This window comes from Lepidochelys kempii, chromosome 3 (genome assembly GCF_965140265.1).
Source record: "Lepidochelys kempii isolate rLepKem1 chromosome 3, rLepKem1.hap2, whole genome shotgun sequence".
Classification (NCBI taxonomy): Eukaryota; Metazoa; Chordata; order Testudines; family Cheloniidae; genus Lepidochelys; species Lepidochelys kempii.
In genome coordinates this window covers 105,558,822-105,579,068 of record NC_133258.1, presented here as the reverse complement: position 1 = coordinate 105,579,068, position 20,247 = coordinate 105,558,822, and the positions used below count along the sequence as shown (strand labels likewise).

General features: G+C 41.5%; 2 protein-coding genes across 10 annotated transcripts in view; one reads left to right on the top strand and one right to left on the bottom strand.

Annotated features, from left to right (window-relative positions):
• The window catches only part of NHSL1 (NHS like 1), a 258,143-nt gene extending 242,147 nt beyond the window's left edge, over window positions 1–15,996 (top strand). For 6 of the 9 annotated variants that reach the window (XM_073337451.1, XM_073337449.1, XM_073337455.1 and 3 more), the window contains 3 exons: window positions 3,629–7,042; window positions 7,621–7,750; window positions 13,732–15,996. In XM_073337451.1, coding sequence (XP_073193552.1) covers window positions 3,629–7,042; window positions 7,621–7,750; window positions 13,732–14,464 — 4,277 coding nt within the window. In that variant the 3' untranslated portion in view covers window positions 14,465–15,996. Of the gene's footprint in view, window positions 1–3,628; window positions 7,043–7,620; window positions 7,751–8,150; window positions 8,203–13,731 lie in introns of all 9 variants that reach the window. The other 3 variants (XM_073337452.1, XM_073337450.1, XM_073337458.1) reach the window with 2 other exon arrangements.
• Window positions 7,890–20,247, bottom strand: part of HEBP2 (heme binding protein 2) — a 28,075-nt gene continuing 15,717 nt past the window's right edge. The window contains exon 6 of the mRNA XM_073337460.1: window positions 7,890–9,620. Coding sequence (XP_073193561.1) covers window positions 9,504–9,620 — 117 coding nt within the window. The 3' untranslated portion in view covers window positions 7,890–9,503. The remainder of the gene's footprint in view (window positions 9,621–20,247) is intronic.

Here is a 20,247-nt window from a genome sequence, read left to right as displayed (position 1 = left end):
GACTTAGATAATCAGTTTTCTCTATTTGCTCTTAAATTGTGCCCTAATTGAGCTGCCTGATTAATAGTCCCAGTAATTCCCAGCCTGGCAACAGGTTGATGGGTAGGATGCTAGGCCCAGGGTCTCTCACGTGGTCATGCACAGCACTAATCAGCAAGCCAGTGTGCTAGGCACCACCATTTTAAACCTCCAGACATGATGATGATTATTCTCACACCGCACTTGTGCAACATCTGTAACTCAATTTCCATTTCTGTAAAAAAAAAAAATTGCTGATGTCTGCTTAAATACCTCTACAACCAGATGGGCTTTTAGCTGATATGTGGTATCCTTCCAAAGCTCAAATTATCTTCCAGCATTTCGTGTAGTGGCAGACATAACTTCAACCTGTTATTAGATTAAAGGTTTCTAAATTTAATATTCAATTAATGGTTTGAAGTTTTCCTCAGAAACTCCTGCTGAACAATACACATTCTAGCAGCTGTAGCAACAAAGACAGTTCAGGTTAAGAATTTTTGGAAAGCCTTCATAAAAGTGTGTAAGAGACAATCTGGCATCTGATGAGGAATTCCAAACAAACTGGGAAACAACAACAAAAATTTCTCTCCAAAGTTCCACCAAGCTGGGGTTAACCCACAGCATTTTAAGCGAGGCGCAGTGAGTTCCCACAGATTTCCCTGCAGATTTCTGTTGTCCCTGTACAAGAAATGGAACTGGAAACAGGTACATAGTTGTGCAATTAGATAGGGCTCACAATTTCCGTTGATTTCAAAGGGAGTTGTGCACTCATCTGAGGACAGAAATAGACCAATGCAATTTCACAATTTGTCACTTTAGTCCTTCTTTTTAACAGAAAATTTTTAAAACCTCAAAGTTATGTTCTCGTTAAAAACAAAAACAAGACACACTTCAGAATATATTACTTGAAACAATTAGCCTACATTTTAAGGCCTTATCCATCAGCTGAAGCTATGTGAGTGGACCCTTGCATCTGCACAGAGTGCCCCTGATTTCATTGGGGCTACACACTGGTTGCCTATTACAACTGTGGACCCTCAATGAAGTCATGGGACTCTGCAAGGGATCTGCCTACATGGAGCTGATTGTCGTACTGGGGCCTAAAGTTTTAGCTACCTTGAGTAAAATTTTGCACTTCTTGCATGTGCATAAGGACTGCTAGATTAGGCCCTAAATTGTCCTGATATTTTTTTGTTCCAATCAGTTTAAAATTTCCATGCATATTTACAGTAAATAAATTTGTCCCAGTTACTTACACTATAAAATTCTCAGCTTCTTGTCTCGGGTCAAAATCTATGGTGTTGTCCTGCTTTGTGAATGGTACTGTTATGCTGAACATTTAGTTTCCCTATGTGTAACATTTTAAACAAATGTGAAGTGTGTTTCCATGTATTTTTAAAAGTTGCTTGTGTAGAGGAACAAATTTAGCTTATCTTTTCATATCTATATATATTGAAAAGAAATTATCAGCCAATCAGAATGCAAAGATACTGTATACCTGCTGTGATGCATAACTGCAGTTTATTCTCAACAGTTTCCTACATTCTGTCTTATTTGTCCAATCACAACTGCTATTACTCTGTCATACACAAATTCCTTATCTCTATCTCTAATAATAATTGTCACCTGGTCACATCACAGGGGCCGGGATCTTTGTGATGTCTACCTTTGTGTTTTTATAGCACTGTGCAAAACAGGGCCCTGACCCGGTCATATAAATGCAAATAATAAAAATATGATTGTTGTTGTTATACGGCTCTTTCAATAACTAGACTCTGATGATACAAATCTGTTCCTTGATTGGCTGCTATAGTCTGTCGGCTCTGATAGGCTCATGTACTTAGAATTTTCAAGCTGTTTGCCAGCAAAGAATTATCTAATTTCATTTCTCATTCCCTTGGCTGAAGCAGAAAAACTCTGCATTTTCATGAGAGCAGAAGAATCTACACACGAGCAAACAAAATGGACTTAAAAGGGCTTAAAATTTACTTTTTTGCCTTTGAAAAAGTAAAACAAATTCAGCCTTTTATGTGCTGCTTTCCCTTTAGAAGCATGACCCCAAGTAATACCCTTCCCTCCTCCTCCAAATACTTTTTCAGTCTGATAGATGCCAAGAATAAGAATAATTGAATATGCTTTAAACTGTATTTAAAACTGAATGGGGAAAACACTTCTTCTACCAATCCAGTTGTGTTTAGCAAATAAGAAAGAAAGCAGGTAGTGGGAGAGGGTGCCAACTCAGACACGCCACTGGGTCATTTCTGAGAGCAGCTTGCAGGCAGGAGTTTTAAAGCAACCACTTTCCCTCTGTTCCAGCTGTTTTTAGTGCCGTAGCAAGAGTCCAAATCTGTAGATGCGGGCTCTGAGACTCACCGCAATAGGTTTTAAAAGACAGTGTAGACAGACTCTTTCCTCTGCTGCCTCTTCCGTTTGCAATTTACTGTAGTAGCACAACTGCAATGGGGATTAAGAGCCCTTCCAGTCCAGTTTTAAATGCTGTTTAAAGAACAATATATATGGTGGTAATTTTTTTTTCTTGGCACAAAGACCTATAAAGGTATAAATGTATAATAACCTGATGGTCCTTTCTGTTGATTTAGTAATAGCTGTATAGAGGGCTTCTAGGCCCTGCAGTAATACAAATAATAAATAACTATGATGATATATCTTGAACTAATACATTCTTCATCCTTTGACTTCCAAGTCTGTTTACCCCAGGCTATGGTATTTGCCTCATAAACAGGTAGCACAGTGGTCTTCAGCACCTCTGTTTGCTTTTTAAATAAGGGATGTGGGTATTTGATGGTGCTGGTCATTGGAAGATCATTGGTTGAATTATTTTTCTTGGTTCTTCCAAACCCTTCCCCTCCTCCTAACCCCTCCCCCCCCCCGCTTTCTTCTTTTACTGTATATACAAAATAGTTCCACTGGGAAATGGTATTTAATCCTTTACAGATTTAGGGAATATTTTATTTTTATTGCTTTCATTAAACATTTGCTTTATTTGTGATACAACTCCTCCCACTGTCAATTCTTTAGCCCACACAAAGATTTGAAGAGATACTGGTGCCTTCTGAAGGACTTCGAAAAGAATAGTGTTTAGAAACAGCTTAGCAGATTTTAATTTTTTTTTGAAGAATTTCTTTTCTTTATTCTTTGTTTCCCAAGATGTTAACACAGAACCAAGATTTCCATTTCTCATGCTTTTGTCTGTTCCTGCTGCTTCCCTTCTGGAAGTCGTGTAGTATTATTTGGTGTGTAACAAAGTGGGTTGCTGTGGAAATTATTATCGTGTCATAAATAGAAGATGTCATGTGGAATAAGCAGTGGGAACACACAGGATTCCATAAGCTAACAGTCCCTTGTAATAAAGAAAATGGGAAGAGAAATGTAGAAAATATACAATACATAGGCAGAGTTTGTTGGTACTGCATGGTTTTTCAGAAGGCACGAACATCTTTCCACAGCTGTATAACCTCCAAGGGCAAAGGGAACAATGATCTAATAATGAATGTGACATATGATGTCTTTTACATTAATAAGAACATGGAAATAGTGAAGTAAATACTTGTATTTTCGAGGGATAATTGTTGTTTTATTTTGACTCCAGCAGTTGGCACTGGCCAAAGTGACTTCCGTGGGCATTCGATGTATGTCCCAGATCACTATTCCACATTAGGGAGACTAGACAGTTACCGCTCTGCTATGCAGCGATCTGAAACCAAGGACACCAGCTGCCAGACAGAGGAAGTCAAAGTTGTGCCCCCTTCAGTGAGAAGAATACGAGCACAGAAAGGACAAGGGATTGCGGCCCAGATGTCACAGTTCTCCAGCTCATCTGGAAACATGTCTGTGATGAGTGATTCCGCTGGGGTCATATTTGTCTCTCGCCTAAATAACGACATGGGTTTTCATAGCCTGCCTCGACCTGGAGCAAGAGTGTCTCTGCAGTCACTAGAACAAAGGCAGAGCGTCTCTAACCAGACAGAAGACATCACTGGCACTTTGTCACACCAGATAAGCAAGTTGCAGGTTGATAATAGTGTGGTCCATATAAGGAATAACCCTAGGACTGGGACACTGCCAAGGCCAAAGTCCCAAGAGGTGAGAAGTTATGAGAGTGAAAAAGCTGCAAGCCCAGCATGTGTGGTCTCTCCTCATGCTACACATTCAACCAGCATCATACCAAATGCCACGATATCATCCTCTTCAGAAGTTATTGTGATTCATACCACCCAGAGTGCTGGACCATTGGATAGTAAAATCACCAGCTCACCTTCCTACACAAAACCCAGAGACAGTCCTATTGCCAACAATGCAGTAAGCATGAAAGAAGATCACCATTCTTCTAGTGGTAACTGGAGTGAGAGCAGCTCAACGCGCCACTCACAGACCTCAGACACTATCTCGTCTAATGCTACCATGATGCTCTCCCTTGGTGACTCAGCAGTATCTCTCAGCGCTCCAGGAAATGTGGAGAATGGGTCCCAAAGTCTGAGTGATAGCTGTAGAAACAATCTCCCTTTCCAAGGCCACTCCCAGGATAGCGATGGCAGGAGTGAATCCAGTTTTTCAGGGGACAGATCACAAAGCAACAGTATAAACAGCACAGAGCACTGGGTGTACAAATCTAGAGAAAATGATGAGACTCCCTCACACAAGCCAGCCTATGCCAGTGCAGGTTATTCCACTCCTGTAAGCAATGTGAGTAGCAGCAGCCTAGAGAGAACTTCTGTCAAAGAAGATTCAAGTTCTCTGTATTCACTGGACCATGATGGCTACTACACTACCATGCATATGGACTCTGGGCTCAAGTCAGGTAAACTTTCCAATAGTAATAATGGTTTTGGAAACCCCAGGCACAGTGTGATTAATGTTTTTGATGGAAATGAGAAGAAAAATCAAGACGAACGGTCAAGCAACAGTGACAAATCCCTCATACGAAACATATCTTTGAAAAAGGCAAAGAAGCCACCTCTTCCACCATCCAGAACAGACTCTCTCAGAAGGATCCCAAAGAAAAAAACCCAGTCAAGCGGACAGGTACTCGATGAAACACTAATCGCTACCCTCCAGCATTCACTGCAGTTAAACCTTCCATGCAAAAATGGTAGCTCCCCATCCCAAAGTCCATGCAGTGATTATGAGGATCCCTGGGTGCTGCGCTCTCGCAGCCAGAGCTCCGTGAGCGCAAGTAGCAGCATGATGTCCACAACAGCGCCAAATATGTACTCTCTCTGTACTGTCACCCCATCACAGAGTGACACAAGCAGCATCAAATCAGAATATGCTGACCAATGGGGTTACTACAGTGACTGTGCTGGGATGCCAGACGATCAGTTCAAACGCCCAGTGGCTCGTTCTGCAAGCACTACAGCTATCCTCAATGATTACAGCATCAGCCACCTCAATGACAGCTCAAGGGCTTCTACGCCCCAAGTGGCCAGCGGACTGGCCAAACCAAAGAACACGTCTCCAGAGAAGTCTCACAGAGTCACATCACCATCTAGTGGGTATTCTAGTCAATCAAATACACCCACAGCACTTACTCCGGTGCCTGTGTTTTTAAAACCCAAGTTGAAACCGAAAGTGCCTGAGAGAAAATCCTCTCTGCTATCTTCAGTATCCATCTCTTCATCCTCCACTTCTCTTTCTTCTAATACATCTACTGAAGGGAGTGTGAACATGAAGAAACTGGACCCAGCCCTGACCTCCCTTCCTGATGCTGCTGGTCCTCCACCTCCACATTTCCCTGATCATCCTCTCCCTCCTCCGCCCCCTGCCCCAGCAGATGGAATCGATCTGCCTCCACTACCAGCCTCTCCCAGCTTCCCCCCACCCCCGCCAGAAGCTGTTATAAATTCTTCCTTTCCCCTGAGTGGTCCATGGTTTCCTTCTCCAACACAGGAAACGTCCTTCAGTCCTTTTTCTGCCCCTTCTCCTCCCCTTCCATCCCCTTCTTCCTCCATTTTCCCCAGTGTAGTACTTCCACCAGCACCGCCTCTTGACTCCAAACTGACACAAGATGCAACTAAATTCACACCATATTCTTTTAAGACATGTAATCAGGATGATTCTGGCTACAGGGCAGTGAAACAGCCAGCCAACAAGCAAGACTCCAGTAGGCCTGTAATGCCCTTAATAACCATCAAAGCACTGCAAATGGTACAACTGAGGTCTGTGAAAAAATGTACAGGCGCACAGACTGAACAATCAGCTGGATCTATTTCTGAAGCCAACCCTCAGGAAAAAGCAACTATAATTTTCTCATCACAGCCTCCTCTAAAACCATCTCTTTCACTAAGGCTCAGTAACAGCCTGGATGAAGAGACGAAAACTCATAGTCCTTCCTTCAAAAGCTTAGTTCAGGCTCCTCTTCAGAGTTCACTTCCAGATCTCAGTGACAGTGCACCTGAGACCAGCAGTGGTCAAAATCCTGGAAATGCAGCAGGTCTAATACAAACCTTTGAAGCTGATGTATCAGGAACAAACACTGAAGAAGCACCTCAGTCTCCTGTGCAGAATGAAAAATCTCACTCTGGCCTTATTAGTACACCATTTCAGATGCCATTGGGGTCTCCGAGCAAGACTCAGGGTATATCACCAAACAAGAAGCCACCTCCTATTTCCAAGAAACCCAAACTGTTCCTCATTGTGCCACCTCCGCAGCTAGATTTTACAGCAGAAAAAATAGCTAACGTGAGTGATCCTGTCAGAGGCATATCAAGTCCAACTAGGAGAGAGATTGCACAATACGAAGAAGCAAAAAATTGTCTTACAGATGGACTCAGTTCCAATGAGATGGACTCGGGCAGCTTGGTTCCTCAGGGCGGAGCTGCTGGTTCCACCTTCTTTGAAACAGTGGAAACCAATGTCTGTATGGTACAGCCTGCTGCATCACCAGTTCAAGAAGCTCCCAAGCAGGAGCAGCAGCAGACCACTTTGGATGAAGGAAGCAGTTCAGACAGCAATGGAGACGACAGCAGTAACACTGACAGACATCTATCTCAAGAGGATGAAAGTGGTAAGTCTCTCTTTTTTTATCCTTCAGGAGAAGCAGGAGCTAGTTTACTGATGATGGGGGGGGGGGGGATTGGGGGAAGTGTGATAGCTTTCAAATTTTCACCCATAGAAAGGCAGGTGTGATACTAGACTAAAAATCATAAGGATAATTACAGGGCTCGGATTAATCCCTGATAAAGAGTCTCTATCTCCGTCTTACCCTCTAGTCAGAAAAGCAGTGGAGATACAAGCAGTATTTTATTAACCACATCATCTGTTTTAAAAATCCTAGGAAAATCTGATTAGATTGAAGAATTTCGGTGACTAGTTTTAATTGAAGCCCTAAAAAAAAAAAATCTTAAAATGTAATTTTGTGCTGTGTATATGTAAACAAACATAGGCATCTCAGACACTGCAGTTCCCCCCCACCCCCAAAAAAATTGTGAAATCAGAGAAATACTGAGAAAACAGTATGTTCAGTACATCCCTTCAATGTTTCACTTACTGTAGTGAAGAATGCAGAGGGATGCTTTAGCAGATAATGTGCAGTTTGGGACTCCGGTGACGGCCTATCTGTATTTTTTTATTCCTTCTGATTAGCTGAGGTGTTTGAGACAGACACAACAAATAATTCTTCACTGCCAAGCAACAGTTACAGGGCAGGGAATGAGGAAGTGGCAACGCCAGCTAGACCGAGAACTACTGAGGATCTGTTTGCAGCTATTCACAGGTACTGCAGAAGTTGCCGTCCACTAACTCTCTCACAATTCAGTTAATAGTCTCCTTCAAAGAAACCTAATTTTGATCATTTTTGCTTTTACTACAAAACCCTCTTTATTTTCTAGTAAATATCTGAAGTAGGAAATCAGTAATAAACACAAGAACGTGCATTTTATTGCTTTATAATAATATTTAACTAATTCCACATTAAAAATTGCTCACAGTTAAACCAGTTTTGATAACCCTACAAATCTCCTGACCCCTGAAAATGTCATGTTACACCTTGTTTATATTGTATTATTCTTAATCTGCCTGATTAACTTTACTTTTGCTTTCTCTGTGTATCTTTTTGTTTTCATTCCCTTTCCCCTTCATCCCTTTTACTCTCCTTCGCTGGTTATATGGTGCAGTTTGGGACAGAGGCTCAACGCTAATGCTTCATGGCAAGCGTGGCTTAAACTGGCAAGTAACATAATATGTTAGTCATATGGAAAAACATATGACAAGTGTGGATTATAGTTTGCCATAATCCAGTCTGAAGTGGGGTATTTTGTGTCAAACTGGTTTAGCAATGAAGACTGCAATACAGATTCCATGCATCATTCCCCTGTTTAAAAAAAACCCCAACTCAGTAGGTACCTGATTTTTCATTTAGTTTTTTTTAGATTTAAAAAAAAAAACCAACACTTCAGTGAGAAGCAGGTACACCATTTAACCCAGCAAGTAGGCAGAAAAAAATTACCTACAATTGGAACAGTTGAAGAACTTGCATTTGGAATGTGTGGGGTGATGGTGCCATCTTATGGCCATGTAGTTTTCTTCAAAACACATATGGGCCAAATTTCCAAAGGGTCATTGTAATTGCACTCACTAGGAGTGTAATTAATCAGTTTGTGCACACAGTTTGTGTGGCTTTTCCATCACAAGTATTAGAAAAGAGGAAGTCTTGTGGCTAATGCATATGACTAGGAATCAGGACACTCAGGACGCATTTATTATTTCATTTGTGAAATAATCCTCTCCATCACAACGTTGGCTTTCCCTAACTCTTTGATATCCCTTAAAAAAAGAAAATTGTGATATAATGCCTGAAGCTGAAAGAATTATTGTACAAAGGAAATACTGGTTTCTTGAGGGCAATATTTTACATTATATACACACAAAGGTTCACTCTGTATGGAATAAATGTGTGTATATTTGTGTGTGTAGATATATCTATACACACACATACACAAAATATAAAAATAAAATAGAGCTGGCAGTGATGCCTATAGTTAATATTACCTGAGACTTCTCTTTAAAAGACCCCAGTTTTCAGTTGCTTATAATTTTGCTAAACTTTAACTACTAGGACTGAAATTTTCCATGTTACGTGTCTGCTTCAGGCTGAATTTTCAGGAAAGGTTGAGCAAAAAATGGTTTAGTTGTTTGAGAACAAGACTAGGAAAAAATAAGATTGCTTTGGCCATGTTAAAACTCCCTTCTCTCGCTTCCCCCTTCTTCCTCCCTCCCCTTTCATTGAGAAGGTCCCATGTCTCCATGCTTTGGAACAGGGACTTGAAATTTGGCAAGGAATTCAGTCTAGGTTAGAGTTGTGCCTTTTACTCTCCCTGTGAAATTTGGCTGAATAATAAACCTCTGAAAATCTTGGTTTGTGCATGTTCCGGGCTGGCAGCAAATGTTCCATCTTCACTGAGGATACTGCATACCCTCAGAGCTCCAGGCCAACCACACTGAGAGTGCTCCTCTGACTCACTCAGTGTTCATTGAGCATGCTTCAGCCTAGGAAACTGCAAATGTGTCCCTTTGGCAGCTGCATGAGAGCCTGGACTCAGAGTGTTCAGTGTTTGTAGCAGCCTGCCACAATTTCTCCAAGGAACCTAAGAAAGAGAAGGGAAAAGACCATTTTTAACCATTTATATTTCAGCCAAATCTGAATGGAATTTCATGGTGGAGAAGAGGGGGAAGGCATCTCTCTAGACCAGGGGTGGGCAAACTTTTTGGCCTGATGGCCACATGGGGGTTCCAAAACTGTATTGAGGGCCAGGTAGGGAAGGCTGTGCCTCCCCAAATAGCCTGGCCCCCGCTCCCTTCCACTTCCCGCCCCCTGACTGCTCCCTTCAGAACCCCCACCCATTCAACCCCCCTGCTCCTTGTCCCCTAACTCCCCCGACCACTATCCACTCCCATGCCCCCGGGACTCCCACGCCTATCCACCCCACCCCCCCTCCCGGTTACCCGTCCCCTGACACACACCCCAGAACCTCCACCCCATCCAACCACTCCCTGTCTCTTGACTGCCTCCCCCTCCCCCGGGCCTGCCTGCCCCTTATCCAACCTCCCTGCCCCCTTACCATGCCACTTAGAGCACCAGGACTGGCAGCTGTGCCACTCGGCCGGAGCCAGCCACACCCCTGCGCAGTCTAGAGCACTGGGGCAGGCTGGCGGTTCTGGAAGCTGTGCTGCCTGGCAGGAGCTTGCCACCCAGAGTGCTGGCAGCACAGCGAGCTGAGGCTGCAGGGGAGGGGAGACAGCAGGGGAGGGGCCGGGGGCTAGCCTCCCCGGCTGGGAGCTCAAGGGCCAGGCAGGAGGGTCCTGTGGGCCCCAGTTTGCCCACCTCTGCTCTAGACCCTTGGGATTCTTCCTGAAAAATAGCCAAGGCAGGCTGCAAACAGTGGAGCTGTAAGAGCTTCTTAAAGACAAGATCACAATAATCCTTTATAAGTGGAAAGTGTGAGGCAACTTCTATATAGGGGTCACTAAAGCCACCCCTGTATAACATAGAAATGCGTGTACTAAAATTCAAGCATTATTCTGCCTGGCTGCGTAGGCCCTGACACAGAGATTGACTTAGACAGGGTGTTCCTGGTCTTGGACAACACTCTTACAATATTTCCCCCCCTTATACTCCTTAGTATTGCCCGTCCTCCCTCACGGCGGGTAGGTGCCATCACTGCACTTTTCTTTCTCTCAGCTAGAAAGATGTAAGCAGCAGCATTTGAAAATTACACCAGTTACACAGTACGTTGCCTACAGGTGTGTAATAGGTGGGATGCACCAGAACTCCTCCAACACAAAGGGTCCCGAGAGTACTCCCGATATCACGTGGCAACATCCTCTTGCTGCCTCCAGCTTAGACAATGTACTGTATTTTGGCATCTCGTTTTCTGTTGGTAGGCCATAATGCAAAATGCATCTGAGCGTGCCATGGAGAAAGCTCAGCCTCTGGCAGAAATGGGGATAAAACATTGCATCAGAATGTCCTTAGGTGTCCATGGGGTTGTACCATTTATGGTTTTAATAAGGGGAATGGTCTGTATTGTACAAGTCTTTTTGTAAATAATAACATGTAATTTGATGTGTAAATCTTGCATTTGCAACAAGTGCTGAGAGTCATTTTTAATCCTTTGGTGATATTATATGTATTATAATACAGCATTAATACACTTTTTATATGTATTCTTACTTAGTCCACAGGTGCCAAGCATATAAGCTCCATAATGATGTAAAAACAGGGGCAATAAAAATCCAGTTCCCGCACACTTAGGCTCTTCTGATTTTTGCTGTTTTCTCTATAGTATTCATTTTTAAATTTAAAATCATGTAGCCCCTCTGGCTGCAAAGATAAATTTCATGTTGTAAGTTAGCAAATTTGGCTGCTCTTGGATCTGTAGTCAAACAGATGGGAGTCATAGAGCACCAACAGCATTGTGAATATCTGTCATTTATCTTGAAGGCCTAATTTTAACCATTTAAATTCTTATTTTTAAAATCATTTTATCTAAAACCATAACATCTAGTTCTTTTTATTCAAACTTATCTTTTGTGTTGTTAACATGCATGACTATGTACATTTCCAAAGTAAAAGGCACAAAACTACATCCCTAAGCTCTCCTAAAGGAACCACGAGCAATAAACAGCATGTTTCTAAAGAATATATGCCAGACAGACTGGACCGATATATTTTTTGTAGGGCTGTCAAGCGATTAAAAAAATTAACTGCGATTAATCGCGCTGTTAAACAATAATAGAATAAAATTTATTTAAATATTTTTGGGCGTTTTCTACATTTTCAAATATATTGATTTCATTTACAACACAGAATACAAAGTGTACAGTGCTCTCTTTATATTCATTTTTGGTCACAAATATTTGCACTATAAAAAACAGAAGAAATAATATTTTTCAGTTCACCTAATACAAGTACTGTAGTGCAATCTCTTCATCATGAAAGTTGAACTTACAAATGTAGAATTATGTACAAAAAAAAATCTGCATTCAAAAATAAAACAATGTAAAACTTCAGAGCCTAAAGGTCCACTCAGTCCTACTTCTTGTTTAGCCAATCTCTCAGACAAACAAGTTTGTTTACAATTTGCAGGAGATAATGCTGCCCGCTTCTTGTTTACAATGTCACTTGAAAGTGAGAACAGGCGTTCGCATGGCACTTTCGTAGCCAGCGTTGCAAGGTATTTACGTGCCAGATGCACTAAAGAGTCATATGTCCCTTCATGCTTCAACCACCATTCCAGAGGATATGCATCCATGCTGATTATGGGTTCTGCTCAATAACGATCCAAAGCGGAGCAGATCGACGCACGTTCATTTTCATCATCTGAGTCAGATGCCATCAGCAGAAGGTTGATTTTCTTTTTTGGTGGTTCGGGTTCTGTAGTTTCCACAGAGTATTGATTGTTCTTTTAAGACTTCTGAAAGCATGCTCCATACCTTGTCTCTCTCAGATTTTGGACGGCACGTCAGATTCTTAAACCTTGGGTCGAGTGCTGTAGCTATTTTTAGAAATCTCACATTGGTAAGAAATCTCTTTGCATTTTGTCAAATCTGCTGTGAAAGTGTTCTTAAAATGAACATGTGCTGAGTCATTATCCGATACTGCTATAACTGAAATATGTGGCAGAATGCGGGTGAAACAGAACAGGAGACATACAATTTAATTAACGCATTATTCTTTTTAATAAGCATCATCAGCATGGAGCATGTCTTCTGGAATGGTGGCCAAAGCATGAAGGGGCAAATGAATGTTGAGCATATCTGGCATGTAAATACCTTGCAACGCTGGCTACAAAAGTGCCATGCGAACGCCTGTTCTCACTTTCAGGTGATAATGTAAATAAAAAGCAGGTAGCGTTATCTCCTGTAAATGTAAACAAACTTGTTTGTCTTTGTGATTGGCTGAACAGGAAGTAGGACTGAGTGGACTTGTAGGCTCTAAAGTTTTACATTGTTTTTGACTGCAGTTATGTAACCAGAAAAAACCTGTACATTTGTAAGTTGCACATTCATGATAAAGAGATTGCATTATGGTACTTATATGAGGTGAACTGAAAAATACTATTTCTTTTGTTTATCATTTTTATAGTGCATATATTTGTAATAAAAAATAATAATATAAAGTGAGCACTGTACACTTTGTATTCTGTGTTGTAATAGAAATCAATATATTTGAAAATGTAGAAAAACATTCAAAAATATTTAATAAATTTAAATTCGTATTCTGTTGCTTAACAATGTGTTTAATTGTGATTAATGTTTTTAATCATGATTAACTTTTTTGAGTTAATCACATGAATTAACTGCAATTAATCAACAGCCCTAATTTTTTGTGATCAAATCCCAATATTGATGGAGGAAAAAGAATGCAACCTATATCTAGATTTAGTCATGTATTGGCATCAGAAAATCTTATTTGGAAAATAAGTTCAAATTGGCTTGGACATCAACACCGTCAAATACAATAGATTCACTATTTCTATTCTGAGGAATAAGAATGGTGGATTTGTCTCTGACTCCTTTATGCCTCAAAGATCTGTTTTAATATATGCACAGGTTTGGTGGTGTCATTATTTATACTTCCTAGGTTGTTCCCCTCTCTGTTTAACAGTAACTTGCTGTCCTGCTTATTAGTTTGTTGAACAGACTTCCTTGTTTATTTGGGGGGAAAATGTTTTATTTTTATATTTAAAATCTCAGATCCAAAAGGAAAGTCCTTGGCCGCAAAGATTCTGAAGATGAGCGCACCCGCAACCATTCTCCTTCACCCCCAGTAACACCCACTGGTGCTTCCCCAAATCTAGCTTCCCTCAAGCACGCAGGATCAATTCAGAGAAGCATTCGCAAGAGCAGCACCAGCAACGATAACTTCAAAGCCCTGCTGCTGAAGAAAGGGAGCCGCTCAGACACCAGTTCCCGCATGTCAGCAGCAGAGATGCTGAAGAATACAGATCCAAGGTTCCATCGAACAAAGTCAGACTCCGCCCTTGAGTTCCCTGACAGCCCTGTGAGCTGTTCACCCAGCAAGAACAAAAGGGCCCAGGAAGAATGGGCCAAGAGCGAAGGCCTGATGCCAAGGAGTATGTCCTTTTCCAGCACTAGGTATGGCAGGTCGCGAACACCACCCTCTGCTGCCAGCAGCAAGTACAACGTCCGGAACCGCATCCAGAGCAGCCCCATGACTGTTATTAGTGAGGGAGATGGGGAAGCAGTTGAACCAGCAGAGAGCAGGATCCGTAGGACTTTAAAAGAGCAGCAAGAGAGCCAGCTCGATGTGTTTGACAGCGATGAAATGGACATTAATGATTTTCTGTATGCTGAGGAGGCCGGTTCCAATGAGACCAAGGCTCCAACTCACCTAGACTTAATGACTCAACTCATAAACCCGAATGCTTCAAAGAAGTGTCTAAGCCCTTCAGACGAAAAAAGTTAAGAAGGGAGGACAAAGGCATTTGGTATTAGTCTTTCAGATGGTATATAGAATGAGTAAGCAACAGATCCCAGGAGGAAGCCCAGTCCAGAACAGTTTATTTTGCTAAGCATTTATTAATGAACTTCATATGTGCGTTGAACGCTGGAGCACTGATTGTTCTGCATGGTTGGGTTGGGTAGGGTAGGGCTTGCTTTGAGTAGGTGGTCTGTGACTTTAAAGAAAGTAACAGATGAACTTTTTCATAAGCCTTAAAAGTCCTGTCTGAGAGAGTCTCCTCAGATCCTTTGGGGTATGAATTTTTTGAGACTTTTTGATTGTGGGAGTAAAATTTAGAGTAAGTCTGAAAAGAAGATGGGAGGTTTCTGTGGTACAAAGGGGCAGTTGCTTTAAAGTTCCATTCTATTTCTGAGGCTTGGAAAGTGGATGAGATGCGTGGCCTGTTGGAGGTAGCAGGGCTCGTGCTGCACAGCTTCTTTTTTGTGTGTGCGCCTGTTAATTTAAGCATGTCATATTAATGTAAGAAGATCAATAGATTATGAATTGGTGTAGGTACATTTTTCCAGAGGAAAATATAAACTTGTAAAACCTAACACAGGAGAGTGAGCACAGTTGTAATACAGTACTAGCTGCTGTGCAGCCGTAGTGACAGTCTCACACACACACTCTCATTTCCAAGTGAATTGCTTACTTGATTGGAAATTGAGTGATCCCTTAGGAGAACTGAAATAACAGGATGCATATTTATAAAGAGAATGTAAGCAAATAATAGGAAAATGGGAGAGGAATATGCAATACACTGCCAGATTCGGAAAGTTTCAGGTGTCGGGAATGAAATTAATCACAAAACATGAATTTGAGAGTTTGCACCACAGAGTAGTGGTGGAGCCTTTCCATTTAAATTTAAACATGGGGGTTACATTTTGCCAGAAGTTTTTCTTCCATTTATCAAAATGGGAAGACTTCTTATAACTTTCATCACTTGAAATGTCAAATACTTGCTAACTTTTGGTTACCAAAGAGTAAGTTAGTTATTTTCCTTTTTGATTTGCCTGCAGTATTTCTATTTTTAGAAGAAACACAATTTTTAGCAAGGTTTGTTTTATTTTATTGTATATTTTACTGATGGTAATAGAAGTGTTTAATGGTTTTCATTTGTAAAGAAAGTAGTTGATTAAAACTGAAACATTGGCTGGGGTTTTTGGTTCATAGTAGGAAGGAAGCTTTGAATTTTTAAAAGGATTTTTGCATCATTTGATGGTTTGTGCAGTTTTTATATTGATTGTAAATAATGGGTTGTTAAATACCTTTTGATCTTCCCACTTCAGAATTTATACATTTTTAGACTGCTTTAAGAAGAAACACTCGCTTTGTAGATTATTTATTTTAGTGAAATATGCTTGTAATCCCTTTCTTCAATCCCTTACTTGTTAGTAATGTAAATTTCCGGGGCCTTCAGGTAACTCATCCCTTCAAAAGAGGGGGATGATGACAATGCTGTGACTCTGCTTAAATAAAACAAGGCTGCCAATTGCTATCTTGTCTTTTGAATTGATAACATCTGTTAGTTGCAGCCAACATTTTGTGCTCTTATATAGAAAACCATGCATCTAACTACAGTACTAACATCCAGTTCATATAGCGAAACTTACATTTTAGTGGCATCTAACAATTTTTGGTATCTCTTCAACCCATTTTTACATATATTTTGGGACGAACCCAATTGCAATGAATAGGCCTAAAGAAATCCTAACTCATCTCCAACCTCCACCCCATACTGTTTACTATATAATTTTCTCAGATGTTACTGCTCCTCCTCACTTCTTTGCTATCGGTCCCAGGGAACTAGAGTTCTTGCAGCAGCAGATGAGGGGTTAAATCAGTGGGAGCCAGTTTGCCCATAATATGGGCTCTGCAGTGCTGCATGTTTAAATCCCTGGAACACTGGAACTGTGAAAAGCAAACTTTCTATGCTTCAAATATGTTGAGCAGATGAAAATACCAGATATATGCATTTGATTATTGGAACCAAGTGAAAACTAATTCAGCTAACCAACACTTAAAATAATTGTTAATACCGATCTGAGCTATTTACAGCTATAAAGACATATTGCAAAAATAAATAAATAAATAAAAATGCACAAGTACTACATGTTGAATAAAAGTTGTAATAAAGGGGAATCACACATGGTTATCATTTTTCTTCCTACGCCAATCAAATATTAAATGTATAGCTCCATATTTTCATGTAACAATTAGCACTTACATTTTCAAAATGCTGCACAAATGTTAACTAATCTCATAACACCATCTTGAGAAGGAGGTAATTATTCCCATTTTGCAGATGGGAGACTAAAGGGCCTGATGCTTCTAGTGTGTAAGTACATGTAGGAACTGAGTTCAGTGTGGTCTATTCACATCTGTGGTTGCAGGATCAGGCTCTCAGGCAAATGCCCAAGCCACCCAGCAACTCAATGGCAGATCTGGTATATAAATAAGAACTTAGGGCTGGAAACCACAAACTCCTGTGTTCAGTCACAGCTCCATAGTTAAGGTTGAGTTGAATTTTGCATATGCATTTTGACAAAAATAACATATGACAATATGATTTATCAAAACAGATACAATACCCAATTCCACTGTTCAGAGGTATCTAATTCGGAACTAGAAAAGGGAGAAATCCATGAATCGGGTGGTTGCTATAGGAACACACTTCATTCAATGTAAGGTTTATATAGTAAAATATATTCTAATCAGATTATAGACATCTGTGTTCCAAGTAGCGCCTCTGGAATCTGGTGATGTCCCCCGTCTTCAGTCCCTTTACCTCCTCAGTCAGTGATCTGTACTGAATTTTCTGATATGTACACAACTACTCCTCAGCAGCATATTCTTAGGCCAGGTCTAATTTTGTCCACATCGTAATGTTGAGTAGGGATGTGGGTTCTTTTACATATCTATGCTAGCATTTTATTTCACTAACCAAACTGGTAGAAGCAACACCAGCAGCAAAAGTACGTTTTTGCCCGTATATGCTCTGTCTACATTAGGAGGATTTTGGTGATATAGCTCTATAACTCTAAAAGTCTATTGCTACGACTTTTGAAATGTAGACTAGGCCTTAAAAAATCTCCACTAACCATATCCAGGGAGTTGGAGGGGAGAAAATGCAACCCTCAGCCCTATGCAACTGAACAAAGACATTTCATCCAAATCCTTCATTTAGTGTTACTGTTGGAAGGCTTGTTTGCATATCCTCCAACTAGTTGTTTGACTGTTGATGTGAGTCAGAAATGATTACTGAATCTACCTAGCTATGATATGATTTTCAGTTTTCCTCTTCTTTGCTCACTTGCTTTTCAATTCCATTGAGTATTCTCTCAAGTTTGCTCTTTATTAACTAATTTTATACTTCTTTAGCTCTGACAACAGTATTTCTGTATTGGATCTTCAGTATATATACTCTACAACACATGAGCACAGTGACCCCAAGAGCAAAATGCAACCTGAGTCCACAACATTTATTTATAACTAAGGCTAAGTTTTTGTCACATATTTTTAATAAAAGTCATGGACAGGTCACAGGAAATAAACAAAACTTCACGGCAGCCCCTGACTTTCACTAAGAATATCCCTGACAAAAGGGGTAGGTGGGTTCAGCACCCACTGCTGCTGGGGCTCCTGGGTCCCCCACCAATGCAAAGTATGGGAGCTCTGGAGTCCCCTTACTCCTGGGGCTGGGCAGCTATGGGGTCCCCTCACCCCGGGCAGCTGGTAGCTGCAGGGTCTTCCAGCTGCTGGCTGCAGCGGCAGCTGTAGGGAGTCCCCGCTGCCTGCCGCGGCTGGGCAGCTACGTGGGGCTGTCCGCGCGCCGCAGCTGGGCAGCTGCACAGGGTCTGCTTGCCGCCTGGGCAGTTGCAGGGTCCGCCCTCACCAGGTTGGGAGCTGCGAGGGCAGGCCTGGCTGGGAACTCCAGCCCCAGGGCAAAAAATGTCAGGGAGGTCAATGGAAGTTACGGATTTCATGACATAATTGTAGCCTTATTTATAATATATACAAAACTGACACGATCCTGTTCAAACATAGGGTATGGATCCTCTGCTCCAATAAGCTTACCGTCTAGGCAAGACGAAGACTAATCAAAGGCCAATAGCTCAGATTCAGAAGGAGGTGGAGGTTATTGGTTATAAGAAGTTAGGGAAGGATTTCTGGAATACATGGATTTGAAGGAGGGGAGACTGTGTTTGACAGACAAGAGTGTAGACTGTTCCAAGCATAGGGAGCGCGTGAGACAAGGCACAGAGCCTAAAGTGACAGGAGAGGTGAAGTAGTACAGAGTATTGAGAGAGAACAGAATAAAAGAGGGGGAAATGAGAGCAAGATGTAAATGTGTGCAAGATTATGTATCACCCTGAAGATGACAAGAAGCTTGAAATTAATACCGTAAGAGACAAGAAGCCAATGCATGGATTATAGGAAGGCTGGGGAATGATTCAGTCAGAGCAGTGGCAAAGGAAAATTCTTTTAGCAGCAGGGTTTTTGTGGACTGCAGGGGAAAGAGCAAGGAGGCCAGAGGGAGAAAGGTAGTTAAAGCCAAAGTTGGTGAAGGCATGGGAATCAGTTTTAGAAGAGAGGAAAGGGCAGATTCTGGTGATATTAAAGGAGAAGAAATGGCAGGATGTAGCGAGATATGATGAGTCAGGGAGGAGAGAGAAGTCAAAGATGACATGGTTATGAATCAGACACAGGTAGGATAGCGGAGTTGTCAGTCATGCAAAGGAGGTGTAGGAGAGGAGCGAGGATGGAAGTTCACTTTTGGAAAGAGTGCATTTGTGATGGGACAGCAAAATGCTATATAGGCAACTTGAGATTCAAAGATGTGTGGAAGGGAAAAAAATCAGGTAGAGAAGATTTGGGACCCTGTATGTATCCAAGTGGGGCTTGAAACTCTCAGCAGATGACGTCATGGGGACAGTAAAGGTTAGGGGGGAAAAGAAGTGGCCAATGATAGAATTTTAAGGGAGACAAATAGAAAGGAGAGTGGAAAGACGCAGAGCACAGAGTTGTGGAAGCCAAGAGGGGACAAAGCAGGGAAGAAAGGTAAACAGTATGAAAGGCATTACATAGTTCAGAAAGAATGATGGAGACAGAACCCATGGATTTATCTAGGTGAGGGTCATTAGTGTCCTTGGGCAGGGCAGTTTCAGTGCAGAGGAAAGAGCAGAAACTAGATGGGAGGAGAGGAGATCAAGGATAAAGTTGAAGAGGGATGTAAATGCAGCCTGACTAGATACTGCACTGTATATGGAGGGCAAGATAGAGTGAAGGTTGAATCAAATTTTCTTCACCTTCCTCCCCCAAGATGGGGAGGGGAGGGAAACAAAAGCATGCTTCAAAGCACAAAGGAAGGGGAGGGTGGAAAGAGAGCTATTAAAAATAAAGGAGACAGAGAATCAAAAGACGTTTCAGATGTAGGAACATATCAAAAGGACAAAATGAGGGTTTAGGAGCAGAGAGAAGAGAGACCTCAGACTTGGAAACTGCTACAGAGGAGAGGAAGGAAAGAGTTTGACACTATTAGGAAAATGCATTCCATGGCAACCTGCATGTAGCAGTAAGGTGAAGATAAAACTAACTAACAGCAACCTTTTTTTGCTAGTGAGACAAACAATTTAGACTCCTCTCTGAAGGAGGAGAAGTGTAGGCAAATATTATAGTGGTTTATGTTTTTCTAATGATAAAATGAATAGGAAGTCATAAAGTCACTTAGCTCCTCTTTCCTGACT